Below are 24560 nucleotides of genomic sequence, written 5' to 3'. Positions count from 1 at the left end.
GACACATGAAAAACCTCATGCAAATTCGCAAGCGACGGCGGTAAAGCGATACGATAGGCTACCTCTCCTATCCTCTCCAAAATCTGATAAGGACCAATAAAACGAGGTGTCAACTTCTTCGACTTCAAAGCTCGACCAACACCGGTTATCGGAGTAACACGAAGAAACACATGGTCTCCCCCTTGGAACTCAAGTGACTTCCTCCTCTTATCATGATAACTCTTCTGACGACTCTGAGCAATTCTCATCTTCTCCTGAATCATCTTAATCTTTTCTGTAGTCTGTTGAACAATCTCCGGTCCAACCACAGCACTCTCACCGGACTCATACCAACATAACGGTGTCCGACATCTCCTACCATACAAAGCCTCAAACGGTGCCATACCAATACTCGAATGAAAACTATTGTTGTAGGTAAATTCAATCAAAGGTAAATAACAATCCCAAGCACCTCCCTTTTCCAAAACACAAGCTCTCAAAAGATCCTCTAATGACTGTATCGTCCTCTCAGTCTGACCATCAGTCTGCGGATGATATGCAGAACTCAATCTCAGCTTAGTTCCCAAAGCTCTCTGCAAACCTTCCCAAAATTTCGATGTAAATCTAGGATCTCTGTCCGACACAATACTCGACGGAATACCATGCAAACTTACGATCTTCTCAATATACAACTCGGCTAATCTCTCTAACGGATAATCCATTCTGATCGGAATGAAATGAGCCGACTTCGTCAATCTATCAACAATCACCCAAATAGCTTCAAAATTCTTACTTGTCCTCGGCAACCCAGAAACAAAATCCATACTGATACTATCCCACTTCCACTCTGGAATAGCCAACGGTTGCATTAGCCCAGACGGCTTCTGATGCTCAATCTTTGACTTCTGACAAGTCAAACAGGAATAAACAAAACTCGCAATTTCTCTTTTCATTCCTGGCCACCAAAATAACTTCTTCAAATCATGATACATCTTCGTAGCTCCAGGATGAATACTCAAGCCACTACGATGTCCTTCCTCAAGAATACTCTTCTTAAGTTCAGTAACATCCGGAATACACACCCGATTACCAAATTCCAAAACACCATTCTCGTCAACTCTGAATTCACCACCTTGACCTTGATTCACTAGAGTCAACTTGTCAACCAAAAGCATATCGGATTTCTGACCCTCTCTAATCTTATCCAAAATACCACTTGTTAACTTCAGCATACCCAATTTAACACTATTGTGAGTACTCTCACACACCAAACTCAAGTCTCTAAACTGCTCAATCAAATCCAATTCCTTAACCATTAACATAGACATATGCAATGATTTCCGACTCAATGCATCAGCTACTACGTTTGCTTTACCCGGATGGTAATTCAAACCAAAATCATAATCCTTCAAGAATTCTAACCATCTCCTCTGTCTCATATTCAGCTCTTTCTGATCAAACAAATACTTTAAACTCTTATGGTCACTGAAAACCTCAAATCTTGATCCATACAAATAATGCCTCCACAACTTCAGAACAAATACCACGGCTGCCAACTCTAAATCGTGCGTCGGATAGTTCTTCTCATGAACTCTCAGTTGTCTCGAAGCATAAGCTATAACCTGCTTATTCTGCATCAACACACCACCTAAACCCAACAATGAAGCATCACAATAAACCTCGAATAGTTCCGACGAACTCGGTAATATCAGGATAGGAGCAGTAGTCAACCTTTTCTGTAACTCTTGGAAACCTTCTTCACATTTCGAGTCCCAAACAAACGCTTGCCCCTTTCTAGTCAACATCGTCAACGGTAACGCCAACTTGGAAAATCCCTCAATGAATTTTCTATAATAACCTGCAAGTCCAAGAAAACTCCTTATCTCAGAAACTGACTTCGGAGCTTCCCACTTAGACACCGCTTCTATCTTAGAAGGATCAACAACAACACCACCTCTTGAAATCACATGACCAAGAAAACTAACTTCTTCCAACCAAAATTCACACTTAGACAGTTTAGCAAATAACTTCTTTTCTCGGAGAACTTCTAAAACCACTCTCAAATGCTCAGCATGCTCTTCTTCAGATTTCGAATACACCAAAATGTCATCAATAAACACTACCACAGACTTGTCTAGGTACGGATGGAAAATCCTATTCATATACTCCATAAATACTCCAGGCGCATTAGTCACACCAAAAGGCATTACAGAATACTCATAATGTCCATACCTTGTTCTGAAAGCAGTCTTCTGAATATCCTCCGTTTTCACACGTATCTGATGATACCCAGATCTCAAATCTATCTTGCTGAACACACTCGCACCAACCAATTGATCCATCAAATCATCAATCCTCGGCAAAGGATACCGATTCTTGATCGTCACTTTGTTCAGTTGCCTGTAGTCCACACACAACCTCATAGTACCTTCTTTCTTCTTAACCAACAACACTGGTGCACCCCACGGTGACACACTCGGACGAATAAATTTCTTATCCAACAAATCTTCCAACTGACTCTTCAATTCAGCTAACTCAACAGCAGACATACGATATGGAGCCATCGATATCGGTCTAGTACCAGGTACCAAATCAATCGAGAACTCAACTTCACGCTCTGGCGGCAATTCATTCACCTCTTCCGGAAACACATCAGGAAAATCACACACCACAGCTAGATCACCAATTACCAGTTTATCTTTAGCTTCCATAGTCGCTAACAGCATAAACAACTCTGCCCTATCAGCTACTTCCTCATTCACCTGCCTTGCTGATAGAAACAAACTCTTTCCTTCTTCAATCTCAGGAAAAATCACAGTCTTATCAAAACAATTGATATAGACTCGGTTAAACACCAACCAGTTCATTCCCAAGATAACATCAATCTGCACTAGTGGAAGACACACAAGGTCTATCCCAAAATCTCTACCAAAAATACTCAAAGGACAATTTAAACAAACTGACGTAGTAGTCACTGAACCCTTCGCAGGAGTATCAATCACCATACTACCACGCATCTCAGATATCTCTAACTTAAGTTTCACAGCACAATCCAAAGATATAAAAGAATGAGTAGCACCTGTGTCAATAATAGCTACAAGAGGAAAGCCATTAATATAACACGTACCTCGGATCAAACGATCATCTGCAGAAGTCTCAGAACCCGATAAAGCAAAGACCTTGCCTCCTGACTGATTCTCTTTCTTCGGCTTAGGACACTGTGGACTGATATGACCCAACTCTCCACAGTTGAAACAAGTCACAGTCTTCAACCGACACTCTGCAGCCAAATGACCACCTTTTCCACACTTGAAACACTTCATCTCAGCACTAGTACACTCATGAACACGATGTCCAGCTCGACCACATCTGTAACACTTAACAGGAGCACTAGAGTCTCCCCCACTAGGCCTCTTCATCCCACTCTGCCTCTGGAAACCTTTGCCAGCTGCATACGGTTTCCCACGATCAATCTGATTCTTACCTTTCCTATCAACCCTTTGCTGATAGCTCTCTGCTCTAGCCTTGGAATCCTGTTCGAAAATCCTGCAACAATCAACCAAATCAGAAAACACCCTGATCCGCTGATATCCAATCGCCTGCTTGATCTCGGGACGCAACCCGTTCTCAAACTTCACGCATTTGGAAAATTCCCCAGTAGCCTCACTATAGGGAGTATAATATTTTGACAGTTCTGTGAACTTAGCAGCATACTCAGTAACAGACCGGTTACCCTGCTTCAATTCCAAGAATTCTATTTCTTTCTTCCCTCTGACATCCTCTGGAAAGTACTTCCTCAGAAATCTCTCTCTGAACACTGCCCAAGAAATCTCAGCATTCCCCGCAGTTTCCAACTCAGTGCGGGTAGCAACCCACCAATCATCAGCTTCCTCTGACAGCATATGCGTACCGAACCTGACCTTCTGGTTATCGGCACACTCAGTTACTCGGAAGATTCTCTCGATCTCCTTCAACCACTTCTGAGCGCCATCTGGATCGTATGCTCCCTTAAACATCGGAGGATTGTTCTTCTGGAACTCACTCAGTTGACGAGCAGCTCCCATTCCCACAACATTCGGATTTCCTCCAAGTACTCCAGCTAGCATACCCAGAGCCTCAGCAATCGCATCATCATCTCTACCTCTTCCAGCCATCTCTATTCTGAAAACCCAAACAAACTAAAACAATGAGTACTGATAGGTTACACAACACCTATACCGTACAGGGGAAACAAAATAATTACGACTCGACTCGACCGACTATGCTCTGATACCACTAATGTAACACCCTTCTAAATACCCCAAAATATTTAATTAAAATAATAACATATCAATCAGAGTAATTATGCCCCGAAGGGTGTCACACAATCATTCCACAACAATTATCAAAATATCCTGTCATGCTCATTTATTAAATCAAAATAAGACTCTTTTGCATAATTCGCAGCGGGTACAAAACATCGACATTCAAATCATGTACTACATTACATGTAAAGTTGAATCAACAACTAAATTAAAACATAGTCAAACATTCCCTCCCGATGTTACATCTACTAGAGCATGACCCACTAAGGACGACACTAGACTCCATAGCACTAGCTTCTACTCAACTCACTGCTCGTTACCTGAAAAATAGATGTAAGGGTGAGTTTCTCAATCAATATAATAAGCATTATACAACATTATGTAATGTTAAGTAAATACGCATTTGTTCACCCTAACCAGACTACACACTCAGCAACGGCAGTACCAACTCAACATCATACCCAACAATAACATATATCATATGTATAATCTCAAACCATACTCAATCATCAACAACACAACACATAATAACCATATAATACTGGAATATATCCATTCATATTATATGCCATACATTCATTATGCAATGAGACTCAACATATGCGGTACCGACTATTCTTGAACATACAGTTCAAGCTCACCGATCAACTCCAGATACGGCTACTAAGCTCACTAGTCCCACTCATTTGAGATCTAATGACTCACTCACTAATTCCTCACCATGGGAATTAGCTACAGCCCCAAAGGCTAGACTATGCACACTAATTATCTAGTATGCAAACATCAACAACAATTCCATAACAATTCACTCACTAATTCCTCACCATGGGAATTAGCTACAGCCCAACAGGCTATGCCATGCATGCTAATCATCTAGCAAATGCAGCATCAACAACAATCCACAATGGACCTGTGCTCACACTCTAAGCCATACAACAGTCCATTCACAATTACATGCATAATATATACATTCACAACAACATGCATATCATCATACATCATCAATATTTTATCACATAAGCATATCAGATCATGCCAAACAACAACCACAGTATTAGTACACTCTACTAATACTTATACTACTCAAAGCCACGGGAAATGATCCCTACTACATCATACATCAGCTAAGTACATCACTCAGCCTAAACAACCAAAAACTGCATAACAACAGCACAGAAAAATCACAATTCTGCCCATACGCGTATTGCCTATGCCCATACGCGTATTGCCCACGCCTGACCAAATCCATACGCGTAATGCCCATTCTCATACGCGTATTGCGCATTTCCTCGCCCAACCCATACGCGTATCGCCTGTCTCATACGCGTATGCTACGCGTAACAATCCCCCATTACGCGTACCAACAGAGACCAATTTACGTTCAAAATATCCTCTTCTTCACCCATACGTGTAAGGCTTCCTCCATACGCGTACCAGCCATCTCATACACGTATTGCCTAGTGCCATACGCGTATGACCAGAGACCAGAACTCTCAGATCTGCAATGGCTTTCTCTGCTACGAGATCTACCCAATCCAACTTTCCACAGTCCAATTTCTACACAGAAATCGTTCATATTTTCAACACAATTCATATCTTATTCGATTACACAAAATCTGACACTTTTACATCTAATTCCTACGAATTCTTTCTCAATTATACCCCAATTTCGTTTATCCAAAAAGTTCACAAATTCATCATGCATCAATCTAATCAGAGGTAAAACAATGGTTATCACTACCCACTACATATTATCACATAATGCCCTTTAACCGATGATAAACCCCCCTTACCTGAGTTAATCCAGCAATCTCTGATCTCCAAGCTTTTCCTCTTCTCTTGCTCTACCTTTTTGCCTTTTTTCCACTTTCAACCGCTTCTCTGTGTTCTCCTTTTCACGTGCAACCCTTTTTACCAAAAATGGGACTTTTTATTATTCCAACTTATTTTATTCCAAATAAATAATTATCCCAATAATTATTATTCCAAAATAATAATAATAATAATTCATTTATCTAATTAAATTAATAAACATATTATTAACTTAATTTAAATAATTATTATATTATTATCGGGGTGTTACATTTACCGCATACGAAACATCCGTTCTTTGGACCTTTATGACCGCCAGAGTTCTTGAACTTGTTATGTTCTTTCTTTGGTCCAAGATGACTCTTCATGCCATCATGTCTCTTCTTTCCCTTGTTGGTCACAACGTTTGTTTTGAAATGAGTAGGGGGTTCTGATTTCTCCCTCTCCTTCGATTCCTCCTCGATTCGAAGATGTTTCTGAATTTTCTCCAAGGAGAAGTCCTCGGAACTGTGCAACAATTTCTTTCGGTAGCCTTTCCATGAAGGTGGTAATTTTGCAATAATTGCACCGACTTGGAAGGTCTCAGGGATGTTTATTTTTACTGCCTTTATTTTATTGACCATAACTTGCAATTCATGCACTTGGGGAAGAATGGGCTTAGAATCTAAGAATTTAAAATCGAAATATTTAGATATTAAGAACTTCTTCGTACCTTCCTCTTCAGCCTTGAACTTGAATTCTAGTGCCTTCCATTATTCTGTTGCCGATGGATTGTCTGTGTAGAGGTCGTAGAGACGATCAGATAAAGTATTCAGAATGTGTCCACGGCAAAGCAGTTCGTCCTCCTTGTGTTTCTTGCGCTCCTTCTTGAGTTCTTCCGAATCATTTTCTGTTGGTTCAGGTATTGGTTGTAGGTCGGGATCAAGAACATAGTGAACCTTCAGGGCAGTCAATAGGAATGTCATCTTGTCTTGCCATCTTGTGTAATTTGTTCCATCAAATCGATCTAACTTGACAAGATCCTGGTTCATCACTTTGATGCTTGAAACAGCAGCATCTGAAGCCATTATGTTACTAATACTTTTAAAATTGTTAGGAAATTCGGTAAAATTAAATGGATCCAGGACTGAATCGTGATTGAGAATCACTTTCCTTAAAAGTATTTCAAGCACTCTTTTATTATGTCTTAGAGTTGGAAAATGCAAGAACACTCAGGATAATATCAGCCTTAATTTCGAGTCTGCACAAGACAAGTGAAGAACCCGAAATGCAAGGAAGGTTTTTCTGGAATTTTGGAAGAGAAATACGTTTTTAGTTCTTGTGTTATTTTTCTGAATAGAATCATATATTTATAGGAGATATGGATGTTGTTTAAAAAGTTTGCAACCTTTGATGAAACAACACCATTTCACCATAAAACACAATGTTTCATATATGACACTATTTCATGAAAAGATATGAAAATTGAATTCAAAATTCAAACAAAAAACAATAACAAAAAACTATTTCAAGTGCCGCCTACAAGCCGCCACTAGCGCCTCTACGCCCACGCCCCCGGTCCCGGTTGTAAGACCCCAATTTTGTCCCTAAGATACCTCATCATATCATATTATATCATATCATTTCCTCAAGGATCATTGTGCACCTTGCCTCCTTCCCTGTGGGTGGGTTATCTTTCGAGAGTGATTTCTTGATCACCAAGCATGTTTTGCATTTGTGTGTCATTGCTTTTCATTTGTTCACTAACCAAAAGTACAAAAATATGTCATCTAACCTTGTTACTTGCAGATGAAGCAATCACAGGTCAAGGCAGTCAAAGGCAGCCATTGAGCAATAGATGGTGGCCATTCTTGAGAATTTGGGCACCATGATCATTAATCAAGAGTTCATATGAGCTATGATGTTATTTTGGATCAAAATCCCAAGTGGTAGAGGCTTGAATCTCATCAAGGCATTCTTCAGTCAACTGAAGCCCTAGCCAGTCAACTGAAAGTCAACTGTGATTTTTGGAGGGGGGAAGTGATGGGAAATACTTCATTCATGTTCAAACAAGTCTCATTTGACATTTCAAACATCAACATTGAAGAAAATAAAGTCAGATCAAAATTTGCCAAAAATAGAAAGTGACCTATAATTTGAACTTTCCAAAAATGGAAAGGTTTTCTCCTCAAGATTACATCACCAAAAATGCTTCAAATTAAATTTTGTTGAACATGAAAGTTGTAGATCTTTCTCTCCCATTTCCAAAATGTCCAAGAACATCAATTTCTCATTTGTGGTTGAAGAGATATGATCAAAACATGGCTAAGTGTGGATTGAACTTCAAAAGTGCATAACTTCTCAACCATTGCTCCAAATCATGTGGCTCTTTTTGCTAAATTCTTGTCATGACCTATAATTTCATAATCTTGCATTACATTACATCATTTCTCATTTCATGATCATTTGCAAAAATCTTGATTTTGGAGAGAATTTTCACAATTTAAAATTGGTAATTCATTTGAATATTTTACAATTGCCAATAGCTCCAAAATGTCATTTTAAGTGAATTTGAACTAAATTTGTGCACTGTTCATGCACCATTTTCATGCAAGGGTGAAAAACCACATTTTGTCCAAACACCTTGTTTTCATTAATTTCAATTACCATTTGTTAAACATGATTAGGAACTTGACTAATTAGGAGTATATAAGTGAAAACCTAACAGAAAACACTAACCACAATTCACAAATCTCAGATCTAGAATTTTTTTCTCAAACTTTCTCTCAAATTTTTCTCACAATTCTTCATTCTAATTGCATTTTCCTTGCTTGATTCTTCATCTAACATCATCATAGAGTAAGCTGCGAGCAAGATCCAGGTGAATCCGTGCCATTTGAAGCAGCTTGAGCTTGAAGAACATCAATGGTGAATTGCAAAATCCGTGGCTTCAAGCTCAATTGAACATCCAAACCTCATCCAATACACTCCACAAGCTTGCTAGAAGAAGATCTAAACACTACAAGGCTAGGAACTCGTGGATTTTCAAACTGCTCTTCAAGAGGTACATTAGCTGCTTAAGTTCACTTTGAACTTGCTTTTGCTTGGTTGCTTAACCACTTTAAGTATAACCTCTCTTCTTCATGTAGTCTGGAAGACCTGGCCTGTTATGTGGCCAGGCACCTGTCTGAAGTCCTCCTTAAGAGGCAATGCTTGTGATTGTTTATTCTTTGTGCCAAGCAGGAAAAGTCCTCATATGAGGCAATTGGTAGATAAAAGAGATGTGTAGTCCATCTCCTACTATTCAGTGTGTCATCCTTTTGCTCACATTACATGTTGATGCATTGTGGACATTAACCCAAGATCTATAGAGTCATTCACTTGTGGAGAGAGTTCCAACTTTCTGAACTCCCACACATTCTATCATTCAAAGCTCTCCCTGACCAGGGATAAGAGCTATGAGGCACACCCCTCATCTCTTTTTCATCTACTTCACCTTAACTCTCAATGTTAAGGTTAAGAGCACAACTTACCCCATTCCAGTTGACTGTAAAGTCTAACCTTGATTGAGCCAAATTTCTTGTATATAGTGTGTGCTAATTGACTTGTGTGTTTGCTTACTTGATTCATCTGTGCATATTTGCTTAAGTGTGCCTTAGTGCATTTATCATCATCATTTGTATATCATTTCATAAGCTTTGCTTTATAGTTTTTTTTTTTGCTTTGTCCATGGAGGAGACAAGCATAAGCCCATTACTTGGCAGTTGTTCCAATGATATGATGTGAGACTAGTGTAAGTCCATTGATTGGCATCTGGTATCATTGTTTTGTTTTAGGAGACTGGTGTAAATCCATTGATTGGTATCCGGTATCCGTGTTTGTTCGTGAGATTGGTATAAGTCCATTGATTGGCATCCGGTATCATTGTTTGTTTTAGGAGATTGGTGTAAATCCATTGATTGGTATCCGGTATCCATGTTTGTTTGTGAGACTAGTATAAGTCCATTGATTGGCATCTGGTATCATTTTGTTTGGTTTTAGGAGATTGGTGTAAATCCATTGATTGGTATCCGGTGTCCACCTTTGTTTGTGAGATTGGTATAAGTCCATTGATTGGCATCCGGTATCACCTTGCTTTGTCCATTTGCCTACTTGCTTTGTTGCCTCATTCCAAAGGACACACTTGAATCATCTACATATGATTTCAAGAGGTGAACATCTAAGAAGTTTTACTTCCTCACCCTTCCATTTTTGTGTGTGTTTTCAAAACTCCCTTTTCACATGCTAATTCAAAAACTTTGACAAATATTGTGCAAACATTCTCATTTCTTTTCAAATTAGAAACCTAGGCTTTAGGCCTTTGATTTTTCAAACTCCATTTCATAATACTTCTTTGAATTGAATTCTAATCATACTTTGACCATTTTTTGTGAATAAATTCTAAATTGGTTAATCCAACTCATTCAATTGTTTTGTGGCTTTGTCCATTCTTGATAAGTTTTCATACATTAGCCATAGGTTTGATTTATCCTAGTTGGTTGATATTAATCTCACCTTTTTGTCCTTAGTGATTGAATTGTAAGACTTCCTTGCTTATTATAGGGTTAACCCCTCACTAGCAAGTTGAAGCTGTTCTCACATGGTGGACTCGTTGTTTGTATAAGGTTGAGTTTTCTCCCGTGGATAACGAAAGACCTTAGGGCTTTTGTTTTAAAATGAACCCACTCATATTTTGGAAATTTTTTAGCCGAACTACGGCGTTTTGATCCTTACCTTCCATGGAAAGGTACGTAGGCAACGGGTTCATCCGTTCAAACACAAAAATAATAACTTGTATATTCTTTTCTCATCTTCCCAATCATGTTTGCACAATATGTCATAAACAAATAAACTTTTTATACAACAAGTGTGAAAAGGGCTCCCTAGGAGTATATTCTTTTCTCATCTTCCCATTGCGTAATTAACCCCTTACCCAGATTCTCTGATCTTTTCATTAGTTTTCTATGTGTAAAACTTCTTAGGCTTTTGTTCGCTTTTTAGCCATTCCTTAGGATAAATAAAAGTGCGGTGGCGACTCGATTTCTTTGTATGCTTTGCTTTTGATTTAATCAATAAATCATAAAGTGACGAATACATCACTACACCGGTCCCGGAGCCGGAGCCGGTGTCGCCGGTGGCAACACCGGCGAGGGTCCATTGGTTGTGTCAAGTGGCATAATGCTTGGGACCACCACATGTCCATGTGGCACCTTATTCTCTTTGTTCCTTTGGTGAGTTAAAGTTCCAAAGCATTTATAAATGCTTTAAAGGATGTCTCCATTTTCTATGTGAGACTTAAAGCAAAGCATTAAATGCTATTTAACTCTTTTGTCATTTTGGAACTAATATTGCAAAACAATTTCCAACATCTACTATAGTCAAAGCTCCTTTTCTAGCCCACAATTGGTCTAGTTTGTTAGCTAAAACATTGTAGCCAATTCGCCGACTAAGCATTTTCACTATCACTTCTTTCTTCCAAGGACAACAATCCTCATCTATTCTTTGTCGGAAAGTATGATTTCAGGACATTCATACTCCCCATATTTCCTCTCTTCCACTCACAGATTTCCTTCCTCCCCAGCATTCCCAATGACGGCGAATGATCCACTTTCTCCATCGATGGCCATCGCGTTTCCGGTGACTATTGCTTTATAAGAGAAAACATCTGTCATTTCCTCTTCGTTACCCATGTGCATTGTTGGATCTTTGGTTTTCTTGGTGCTACGATCCTTCTGCTCGTCTTCCTCCACTTGGTTCACCTGGTTTTCATAGTTTTGCCCTAACATAGCCATCTTTTCGTAGTTCATGTGATTTCTATTTGTGTTCTTGACTAACATACCTCTAATTATATTACTTATTTTTCTGTAAGTTGTAATAAATACACTTGTATAAACATTTATTATATATCTCTGCTAAGGATAAACTTATAAAATTATACAAACACAAAATAAATTTAATACTCTTACAAACTTTCTTAATTAGCGTAATTTATTCTATGGGATCTTATATCTAGGTACGGAGGTCATAAATTTTTACAAAATTTAGTTATATTTAGAAAACAATTGCAGTTGTAGTGATATGGCGGAGAGGATTATCCCATAACTTATAACTCGTGTGAATAATGAATATCTCATTAGAATGTTACAACTATAGAAAACAAAAAATGCAGTGCACAATATAAATGATAATTCTGCTTAGGGTCGGATTTGCGCCTATGCAACCTGGCCCGTTGCATAGAGCCTAAAAAAAGGGGCCTCAAATTTTTTATTGATACAAGGCCTAATCCAATTCATTTAATAATTTAAAACAAAAAAACAGTATATGAAAAATATAACACAAGGAGTTTTTTTTATCCGTCACCAATAACTTTGAACTTAGCACCCCATTTACTAGTGCTTTTACTATAATAATCTTCCACTTAAAATATACAATTTTTACTATTCATTTATCTTTTTTCAAAGATTTTGGAAAAGTTTAGATTTTCTACCGCATTTTTTTTAAGCTTCTATTGAATATTTTAATGTTTACAAGTAATCCTTTTTTTTGTTAAATTTATACATTTATACCATAAATTTAGTGTTCATACCGATTTTTTAGCAAAACACAAGCATTTTTATCGACATTTTTAAAATATCTGATAAAATCTCATATTTCACATGCATTTATATCGGCTATTTTAAAAAATATGGTAAGCTACATGCATTTTTACTAACATTTTTGAAATGTTTGGTAAAAACGCATGCATGCGTAATGACAGTTTGAAAAATACAGGTAAAAATGCATGTTGGTTACTGCAATTTTCAAAAATGTCGGTAAAACCATATTAATTTTCAAATATTTAAATTTTTTGTTTTTTTGTTGTAGTATAGACCAGCGAAAGAGACGACAAGGTTGCTTCTAGATTGACCGATAGAACATAGAGAGTAGTTGTTGAATACTCTAGTGAAGGCGGAGAAGATGACGAATAATAGTTGCATCTTAGGGCATGTATAGTAGCTCTCGCATGCTCTTATTTTAGGAGGATAAAGAAATCTCGATTACCCCGCAATATGGAGTGTATAAGTGGTAGAGTTGTACGAGTCAGAGATCTTGATGTCGAGTCCAATTTTGCCGTTGTTGATGATGTTGAGGTTCCTTCAAATGATGATATCAATGTTCCTCCATAGATTGATATAAAGGTTCCTCTTCAGGTTGATACGAAGGTTTCTATTGTAGAAGAAATGAAGGTGGCAGCTCAGTAACTTCGGTCATGTCGAAATCATTAGTGACTTCGACCATGTTTACTTCCTCTAGTTCTGTGTAGTGGGCATCAGCCGTTTGCAGAGGATTGGAGTCGATCTTCATCTGGCTCTTAGGTTTGTCTCCAAACTTGAGTCTCCCTTCTTGGATAGCATTCTGAACAAGATCCCTAAAAAGAAAACATTGAGATTTTTTATGACCTAGAAAACTATGGTACTTGCAAAACCCTCTTTTTTTTCTTTGTTATAAAAGAGACACTTTAGCACCAGGAGGCATTATCATTTGACCATCCTTAACTAACAAATCAAAGATTTCGTCACATTTTGTAACGTCGAAAGTGTAAGTTTTCTTAGGAAATTTATCATTCTTTTCTGGTTCAATAGGGTTCTTTCCATTCGACGGGGCCAAGACCTTACAAGCGTAAGGTGGCCCTTGTTTCAGCTCACCAAGGTCAATCTCATTTTCGTCGAAGCCAAAAGGCTCATTATAGGACCCTTCGTCATCATTACTGAATTCGACGTAGGCTACTCTTTTATTCTTATTTGCTCTAGCCTTTTCTTCCTTCAAGCGTTCTAACTGTCGAACCCTATAAGCCAATTGGACCATATCTCTCGAATACTGAGTGTCTAACTTTTTCCTGATAGAATAGTCAAGGCCGCTCTGTTACCTGTGTAAAACACCTAGTTTTGAGTAATCGAAATCTATTTAGATAGTCATCAATTGGCTTAGTGAATTTTCGTTTAATACTGACCAATTCCCTCAGACTTATCTTTGTTTGCCCCATGTAAAACTGCTCATGGAACATTCTCTCCAACTGATTCCAAGTATGGATCGAATTTTGTGGCAAGGTGGTGAACCGCACGAAGACATTCTTTGTGAGAGAACTTGGGAAATATTTTATCCTAAGGTTTTTGTTGTTCAAAATGTCTCCTACCTCTATTAAATATCTAGCCACATGTTCGATAGTGGATTCAGTAGTATCCCTAGAAAACTTTGTGAATTTGGGGATTTTTGTTCTAGGTGGTGTTTCTGTCTGTAGGATATATTCCGACAAAGGTGATGTATAATTTGGTCTTCGAAGGCCAAATTTTATCCCATTTTGTACCATAATCCTTTCGACCATGGCTGCTAGATTGTTATCTGCTGCCATATCATCATGTCGAATCTGCCATGTGACATTATCGACATTTTGGTTTCTATTTACCATTACTATCCTTGGCTTTCTCTCTCTGGGGATTTGTGGTTCAGCCTTAGGGGGTTCGACTCGTACTCCCTGGTTTACCATCTCTGGTGGCGGTTGATTTTTTGGAATTTGGTTAATAGTAGGGTCTTCCTTGAAGGTTACTCCCTGATTTTCCCTTGTCCAATCCCTCAGAGGGTGTCGATGAGGCTGTGGTACACCCAAGAAGTCAGACATTCGCGCCATCTGTGCTGTCATCTACTGATTCGATTGTGTCGTATTTTGAATCAAAGGATCCAAAACGGTGGTCAATGTTTGGGTAAGCATTTGGACCATATCATGGTTGCTTTCGTCCATCTGTTGTCTCCATACTGCTGCGGAACTATTGGTAAGACTAGGTATTTGTGTTTGTTATCCCAAGCCTAAAGATTGGTTATTTCGACCCACGTTATCCCCAGATCCTGACCCTTGTAATAGGGAGGTTATGTTAACCACTGATTCTGAATATGTTTAGTATGGGAAATCGAATGCGTAGGCATCGGAGATGGTACCGGTTCAGACATGTGCATTGTAGTCGTGTTCGCCCCTATCGAAGAATGAGGGGGTGGTACATTGTTGTTTGATGGACTTTGAGAGCTTTAGTTATTTGGCGCATTTAAATTCGCCATTCTTCTAGCGAACCTTCTACTTAATTTGTGTTCGTTGGTTGTGGCTACTTTACCACTTCTCAATAACATACAACGAATCCTTTCAAAAGGGAGAAGATGAATGAATAACCAGAATTAAAAATGAGGAAAATTTCACTTTTCAAAATCGTTAGCATTGTCCCACTGGGCGTGCCAATTTCTTTACCGTGAAAATTGGTAAATAATCGCTGATCTTCCAAATTACTAAATTTGATTACTTACAGGATCGATCGGATTGATCCTAGGACATGTGCTAATTATTTCTTAAAGTGAATTCTAGTGAACATAAACACTTTGACAGTGTTTGCAATAATAGTGATTCGTTAAGATACTTTAAAAGGAAATGACCAACACAAAGTAAAGAAAACGTTGTAAGAACGAAGATAAATGGCATCAAAGATAAATCCTTTAAATAAAGAGATATTTCTGGAAAATAAAGATGAATTGAATTACTTCTAAGTAAATGACAATGGTGTAAATCAAATGTACATTTCTCAATTTACTATTTCTCTACATGCAGATAATTGGTAAATTTTACAGATTTTGTACACACTTTGAACACACACCAATCCTATCACTAAGACCTTTTATTTATACTAATCGAAATAACCACTTCTAACGGTCTTTCTATCACATTGAGACAAATGGAGCTTTGCATGGATGCAACTATCCACTATGTTCCACGTGTACCTTCAACAATTCAGATAAGAACAAAAAATTCCCTCCTTTATTTGAATTTGAGTCTCTCGTCGAAAACGTATTCAAACACTAAAGAAAATTTCTAAGTCCCTGCTGCATCTTGATCCTCTCATCCGGGCATCTTCTACCAGAGCTTCCAATATCAGATCCAGTCGAAACATCTTCACAAGGAACTCCATGTCTTAATTCCAAATATGGGCGTCAAAATTAGGAGTCAATAGTTGGAACAATTAGAGAAGCATCCAAAAACCTCTGATTCTTTGATTAAAGAGGCTGTTGTTGTTGGTGATCTAGAGATTGTAGAGGTTCAAGTTGCAGAAGTGATTGTTAGTTTGAAGTCTGTTGAGATTAAAGCTTCTGGTATCCCTGAAGAAGTGGTTTCAGAATCTCTTGTTGAAGAAAATATGACTACTTAGAAGATATGAATACTGGTATAATAGGTATTAATCTCAACCTTATCTTTGAGGATGAATTTGATCACTCCACCATAAACCACATATCTCCAACCCCCTCGCCAATTTCCTCACCCAATCAATCTCCAAAACATACTTCTCCCCTTGTTGATGAATCCACTAATGTTCAAAATCAGTTAATCGTATTCTCCGCTTCTGAACAACCATCATCCCTGAACATAATGCTTGAACTTCTCATAGATGTTTATAGTGGAAAAGCTACTTCTTCTAGCTCTTCAGCTATGTTCATCAAACCTATCACAACCATTCCTATTCAAACTTTCTCCCCTCAAAACCTACCATCAACCCAAACATGTTCTGCTTCTGAAGCAAAACATGTAACCTTAGTTCTACCATAAATTACCTATCCACCAGAAACTCAACCCCTTCAACCCTCACCTAAATCTACACCTTATAAAGCATCAAGCCCTGTTCCGACTCAACTTCAAGGTCTAGATGTATCTGAAAATTCAGGGCGAAACTGAATAAATTATTCAGAATCTATCCATGGGTTAATTCGCATCTGAATCTAAAATTGAATCTGAACACATCCCTTTTGACTACCTTCACCTGTAAACCTCCCCAAAACTATATGTCCATAATAACCAATCCTCTGACACTTCACAGTCTAACATTTCATCTTATCCACCTATTATCCAAACCAACCTGGAAGTAATGAATCAATCCTTCTGGATAAGATACAAAGTCCGATCGAAGAGAGAACATCTTCCTCTGACCCAGTAACCTTTGCTGCTAAAAGGGAATCTCTCGAGACATCTATTGTATCAGCCATTCAGAATCTGAAGGATGTCACTTCAGCATCTGCCATTTTCTCAAGTAGAAGACAAGAACGTTTGGAAGAAAAACTGGCCTATGTTACTGCTACTCAACATGCCATGGTTATCAAGCCAAATGATATGGAAGAAATGATGAAGTCAATGGATGCTAGACAAGACACTATGGGTCTTGATCTTAGAACCGTGTTGGATCTTTTGAAGAAACCATAAACTTAAGATTTTAGAATCTTTTGTCTTGTGTGATATTCATTCTTTTTTCTTATATACTGTTTTCTTTCTTATGGATTTTTTTTCGTTCATCTATTATGCTTCTTTTTTAATATGTGCTTGCTTACGTGTTCTTACTCTAAGCCATACTTTATAGGAATCATTATTTAGTCAAATACAATTCAGAATTGTTTTTTACTTTCTTTACGAGTCAATGGATGAATTGGTTCATGAATTTTCTTGGACATTTGGTTCACTTATTTGGAAATAAGAAACTACTCAGACAATATCATTGGATCAAATATAGAAGAAATTCATTTTTCATTGATAAAAAGGAAAGAGTAAATATCATTGGTTTACATAACCTCTTCCTCCTCCTCCTCCTCCTCTAAATTAAAACTTTCATCACTCATGTTACATAGATTAATCCATTGAACCGAGAAAAATCATAGACAATAACATTTTTTTTTCAAGAAAATTTAACACTTCTTAGATATGAAATGAAATTCTTAATTGAATTTTTTAAACAAAAATTAGATCAATTAAATTAATTAAAGATGATTGGAATTATATATATATCTTAGATATGAAATGAAATTCTTAATTGAGTTTTTTAAACAAAAATTAGATCAATTAAATTAATTACAGATGATTGAATTTTATATATATATATATATATATATATATATATATATATATATATATATATATATATATATATATATATATATATATATATATATATATATATATATATATTTTTTTTTTTTATGGTTTGTGAGTTTATTTATCTCAAAATAAAATCTTCCCTTATATAATGATGATGGTTATTTAGAAAGAACCCGCCAAACCCAAACCGGTATTATATTTTAACTTTTACACATTAAGTCCTTCCATTTTTTTTTCAGTTTCACAATTTGGACACAAACTTCTATTCTCCGATCACAGCGAGTCACTCACGATGTTCTTTCTCCGAGTTCACTCAGTAGACGCCGAGAGCACCCTCGATCCCGAAACTATCTTCTCAGCTCCCCAATCTCAAAACCCTAAATTCAGCGAACGCAGAGGCGTTCTCCATCTCTTCCGAAACGCTTCCGAATCCTCTCTCCCAAACTCCAGTTCTCTTTCCTCTCTCCTTTTCATCGTCGCCGTCCCCAATTACCTCTCCTTCGATGACTTCATTCGTTTCTGTGGACCTCACCATCTTGATCATCTTCATCACCTTCTCTTCATCAGGTACTGTTTCAATTCCATTTTCGTTACTTCATTTGGAGAAGTTCTATTTCTCTGTTGCTTGGTAGTGGCACACACTGTACTGCATTTTTATGCTATAAAACCCTAGTTTATATCTTAACATTGATCTTTTATTATGACTGGGCAGGAACGATGGAATGGAAGATAGATATAGTGTGTTGATTAGGTTTAATGACCAGATTGCTGCTGATGGATTTCATAGCAAATTCAATGGGAAGAAATTTTCTCCGGGTGAGGTGAGTAATAATGGGTTGCCATAAGTTTGTACTTGTATTTTTAATGGAATTGAAACCCTAAACCCTAACAAAATTTATTAGCTTCCTTTGTACGGGTAAAAAGTAAAAAAATGACACTTATGAAGGAACTGGAACTGGGAGTTTACTTTTGGAGATGCCTATATGGAAGTGTTCAATTCTGATTTGTTATGTTAAAAAATGGTATTAATTAGGGTATAATTGAAAATAAATAATAACAAATTTATCTAATGATTTGAAATGAAGCTTATATTTAGGGACTAGTATTTATGTGCATTTCCTCAATAGTTGATACTTTTGTCATTTTTCAAATTTAGTGATCTTGCTTATTACTTATCTCTCTCTTTCCCTTCCACTTTTCAAATGATGATCAAAATGTAGGCAGAGATATGCCATATTTTGTTTTTGCTTTCCGTGGAGTACTCAGAATGCGAAGAAGTTGCTGGGATTCCTCCTGCCGGTTGTACAGAAATACCAACTTGTCCAGTTTGCCTAGGTGAGTTCCATTTTTCTTTGTTGTGACCCTCTGTTTGCTTGAATCTTGTTGACTCTTTTTTAGTTTGTCTGAGGTGATTGTGATTGTATGGATTGATATTTATGGTGATATGTGTCTTTTATTTTTCTGTTTGAATGCCAGAGAGACTGGACCCTGATACCAGTGGAATACTCACAACACTTTGTGATCACTCATTCCGATGCCCTTGTGTCTCAAAATGGACATATTTGTCTTGCCAGGTATGTAGATTCTTCAGTGCATGAAAATTGAAATCCTATTTTGACATTTTATTACTCTTTAAAGTTTTAGTTGGTACAGGTAATTCTATTGTCCTAACACATTAGTTTGTACTTAAATTCTTAGATCTTGGGTATTCGGTAGGTGATAATGATTCTTCATAAGAAGCCTGGTCATTCATCTGGCACAAATTTTTTAGGTGTTATATTGGCTAACCATGATATTATCTTGAGGTTAATTTGCATTGAGCATTGATTAATTTGCCTCCTTTTGGATTTCAAATGAGTTTAAAAGTTTATCACCTATTGCTATTACCCGCAAACTTGAAATCCATCATAGTTGTACACAGGTTGTCACAAGCTCTTCATTAACAATAATTTAAGAACACATTTGGATTGAATTCTATAACTTCATAATTATGGCACTCTCTTGGGAAGTTGAGAGACTCCTGTAATTTTGTTTGTACATCTTATTGTCACGTTAATACACTTATTAAGTCCCAATATGAATGGTTTAAAAGGTAGCAGAATTTTTTTCATAGAAAAAATAATTTAATCTTTCAAAAGCTCAAACTCTTGTAAAATAAAAGGTGTTGTGTCCTATGGTTTTTACATTAGCGGGGTCCTCGTGTCCGTGTCGTGTCGTGTCCCGTGTCGGTGTCCGAGTTCGGACTTCATAGAAGGTGCATCATACGGGAAAAATAGTTCCTATCAATTTTCTCCAACCTAGGAAAAGCTCGTGAGCTTAGTCTTTCATTGTCGAGAAACGAAAGAAGACTATCTTCTCCAAAATTTATTTAGACATAGTTCACTTCCTGTTGAGTGTGAAGTATTGTCAAACCAAACGAGCTAAAATTGATTGAATATCTAGAAAGGTGTTCAAGTCGCCTGTTCCAATTCAAATATAGCCTTGCTTTTGGCATCCTCCTTCTCACGATCAAGGTAACAACTTCAAACATGGCCAACTATGCACATTCCAGAATCCAGATATTAAAACCGATTCCGTTGATTTCCCCCCTAATTGTTATTTTGAAGTTGGGATGCAAGAATTCATTGATCTTTTTTATTTTCTAATGAACAAGAAAGGACGGAAATTAGGGCGCCATCTCTGCAATAATGATTACATATAGAGTGGTTTTGTTTGAATGGTAACGCAAACACTTTGTCTGTATTTTATTAGTAGTGGCATTTTTTAATGTTTCGTTGACTGAAATTCCATGCATGTCTTGGCTACCTAAAGCACTGGTTTTATTGGTAATGCATGTGGAAAGTATTATTGTATTGATGGAGAATACTATTGTAAAGAACTTATGATGTCTATACTATAGGTCTGTCAATTCTGTCAACAACAGGACGAGAAGCAAGCCTGTCTTATTTGTGGAACATTAGATGATGTCTGGGTTTGTATGATTTGTGGATTCGTCGGATGTGGAAGGTAACCTATTAGCGTCAGTTCTTCAATTCCGACTGGTAATAACTTGTGTACAAAAACCCCTAGTTAATATGTTAAACAAAACAATCACAATTTATTGTCCTTAATAGGTTGTATGCTTTTGTTTTGTCAGGGGAGACTTTAATACCATGGTTCTTTTTTAATCTAGATATAAAGAAGGGCATGCTATTCGACATTGGCAAGATACCCAGCATTGCTATTCTCTTGACTCTAAAACACAACAAATTTGGGATTATGTAGGGGACAATTATGTCCATCGACTGAATCAGGACCAATCTAAAATTGATGGCAAGTCGGAGGAGATGCATTTTCGCTGTATGTCTCAGGAAGGGGATTGCGACACATGTGAATGTCATGAAGACTTAGAAGTTAATGGGGCCTTCTTTAACAGCAAAGTCGAAGCGGTATGTTTCTCATGGAAAAAAGTTTATCCAAAATTAGCGTCTCTAAAATGGGGAAGTTAGGGTGTAGCTAGCCTTAACAAGTTAACACTCCAATGCACTTCAATATTAAATCATTGGTAGATACCTTTTTATTTGCTCATTTTAGTGACAAGCTCACTTAAGTGGAGCTTATCTGTCTCACATATTGAACTCTTAATTTTATTTTATGCTGGCACTAGTTGGACAGATTAGTCTGAAACACAAACTTCTGTGGTATGATTTTGTTTGCTGCAAACTAATCTCGGGCTTTATATATGAGTCGTTCAATACCTGCACTGTCATATAGACATAGAGACAGATCCATATATTTATTCTATAAAATGGGATGAAATGAAATGTCTAATAAGTAATCACAGGTGATTATCACACTGTTTCATGGTCTGATGTCACACATTTAGTTGTTCATTGTATGGTACTCAATGTATCTTGTGCTCCCAAAAGTTTTCTTTTTTATTTCCCGTGCTCAATCACTGATTAAATGATGGACATGACCAGATTATGGATGAATACAATCGTCTTCTAACATCTCAGCTGGAAACTCAAAGACAAGTAAGTTAACTCTGCCATCCTTTAAACTTTTTCACCGAGGGGTCAAAATAATTCTGTAATCATGAAACTCTGAATTTGGGTTACACAGCTATAGATTATTCAAGCTACCAACTCTGCTGAAAATTACCAGTTTCTTTAATGTCATTGGAAGTAGGGGTGGGAATAGGTCAGGCCGATCGACAGGGGCCTACGGCCTAGCCTACATAGGCCTATGCTAGGCCTGACGCTTTTTTAGATAGAGAAGACTTGAGTCATTTTGTAAGTCTATTTAGCTAAAAAGGCTAAGCCACACAAGCTACAAAAAAAAAGTCTTTAAAGCCTACCGGACCGACCGACATAAGTAAATATGAAAAATGTTTTTTTTATATTATATTGTTATAAATTTATCAACCTTTTTAGTAATTTAAACTTATTAATCTATTAATTTATTTATTTTTGCATATTTAAATGTAGTATTATTAATAGAACTGAAATATGATATTTATATTGTCAGATTCTATAAAATGTCAAGTTAAATACCAAATAAGCTTAATTATCTTAAATTTTGTATGAAAATAAGCTGAAAACAACTTATGAACAATGACATAAGTTGTTCTCGTAAGTTATCATAAACAAATAGTCTCACAACTTATGTCACTAGGTAAGCTCAAATTAGTTATAATCCAAACTAACTCTTAGTATCATTGGTATTTTACCTTGTTAGTCTATTTAAACATAAATCGAATTACTAATATGAAATAGGTTTTTAAGTAAACTAACAGGCCAACCAGACTTTCAAAAAGACAAACTCAGGCTTAAAAATAAGCCTCTGAGAGACTACAGGCCTGGCCTAGGCCTTGATTTTTTTTTTATATGAGACTTAAGCTTGATAAATCCTACCTCGGTCCAACATATTTCCATCTCTAATTGGAAGTGATGTGATTTCTATTGTGGTTGTCAGTCTCAGGTTGCTTTCACGTATGATGAAAGACTTTGGGACAGTTGCTATGATACTCTCAATTGGTTGATCTTTAGCTGCAGTAATATGATGTTGTGTTTGTGAAATCTGATTATCTTCATACCATTTTTGTTTTAGTATTATGAATCCTTACTAATAGAAGCAAAAAGTAAAGCAGAAAGTTCCATATCTGAAGCAGTGGAGAAAGCGGCAACTTCTGGAATGCTGGATATCCAAAATGAACTAGAAAAGTGTACTGAAGAAAGAAATGCTGTTGCTGAGGTAACTTTTCTCCTGCATTTTCTATACTGTTTGCTCAAACTCTACCATTTATACACTTCATTCTTCCCTTAGGTTAATCGGAAGCTCATTAAAAATCAAGAATCGTGGCGAGAGAAGGTTAAAGAAGCTGAAGAGAGGTAATTATATTACCACTTAAGCTAGCATTTGTTTGAAATAAAGTCATATGCTTACATAACTTATTAAGATGTTAGTGAAGTTGTTTTTTTTCTCTGGTTACTGCCGCACCATGTTCTCGTTACATGTTTATATGTGATCATTTAGGGAAGCTGCATCAATGAAGTCGAAGAATGAGAGGATACTTGATTTGGAGGAACAGGTATTACAACTCCCTTCATTAATTCTGTGTAGAAGCTTTCCAGTTTAATTGTTCTCTGACGGGTTTAAGTGACTATACAAACAGATAAGAGATATCACTATTTTTCTAGAAGCACAAAAAACAATTGAGAAGATGTCAGATTCGAATGGAATAAAGGAGGGAACAGTCTTACCAGTGGTTCATGAGCAACCTTCTCCTGGAAACAGCAAGAGAAACAGAAAGCTTGGTCGAAGGCGGCATTAGTCATAACCTCAACTAGAACACATTGGAATTTATTGACAAGAATTTGAAATTGTGAGGGTAATTGACTTAACTGCTAAAGGAATGCTTTTTATTTCAACTCCCATTGCAACTTGCTTGCTTTGTGAGGGGCACTGGGGCTATGATCCCGGGATAGGGGTTGCTCACTAAAACTATGCCAAGTAATTAGAAAACCTTTTGTAAATATCAGAAAGATATTGATAAAGAAAAGTAGATGAACATTCTGCAAAAAATTTCATCTGAGATTATACTTAACGGTCTGTTAACTTTTTTAATACTGTTCAGTAGCAATTAAAAATATTACATTAACGGTTAACTGTTGAGGAATATTTCTAAATTGTAATCTCCAACAAACATGAAAGTTTTGATGGCATTGCTTTATGCCAAGCCTTCGACCATAGTATTGCCTCCTACCCCTAACCTCTCATCTCATATTTATATACTAACAGTCTATGCCGAATACACCTCTTTTCTTACATTTTCATCAGCAAGTTTTAAAAACCTTATGTTTGTTATTCTTAGCCTACTATATCACATACAATATTCTCAAACTCTGAAAATTCAAAATTATCCTTTTGGGTTGGTCAGAGATTGAAATTTGGATGCACTTAAAATACAACAAATTGAGATTATATTGGATGTATATTAGGTTTATATGCATAGAGTAAATCTGGATTCTAATTTA

General features: G+C 36.9%; 1 protein-coding gene across 1 annotated transcript; it reads left to right on the top strand.

Annotated features, from left to right (window-relative positions):
- Positions 1-18226: 18226 nt before the first annotated feature.
- Positions 18227-24275, top strand: LOC127073528 (BRAP2 RING ZnF UBP domain-containing protein 1). Its single transcript, XM_051014700.1, has 11 exons — positions 18227-18609; positions 18755-18863; positions 19263-19377; positions 19519-19616; positions 20942-21048; positions 21215-21470; positions 22005-22058; positions 23134-23277; positions 23350-23414; positions 23560-23614; positions 23699-24275. The coding sequence occupies exons 1-11, from the start codon at positions 18335-18337 to the stop codon at positions 23855-23857; spliced, it is 1437 nt and encodes a 478-aa protein (XP_050870657.1). The 5' UTR covers positions 18227-18334; the 3' UTR covers positions 23858-24275.
- Positions 24276-24560: the final 285 nt, after the last annotated feature.

Source organism: Lathyrus oleraceus, chromosome 4 (genome assembly GCF_024323335.1).
Source record: "Lathyrus oleraceus cultivar Zhongwan6 chromosome 4, CAAS_Psat_ZW6_1.0, whole genome shotgun sequence".
NCBI lineage: Eukaryota > Viridiplantae > Streptophyta > Magnoliopsida > Fabales > Fabaceae > Lathyrus > Lathyrus oleraceus.
This window is presented reverse-complemented; position numbering and strand designations above follow the sequence as displayed.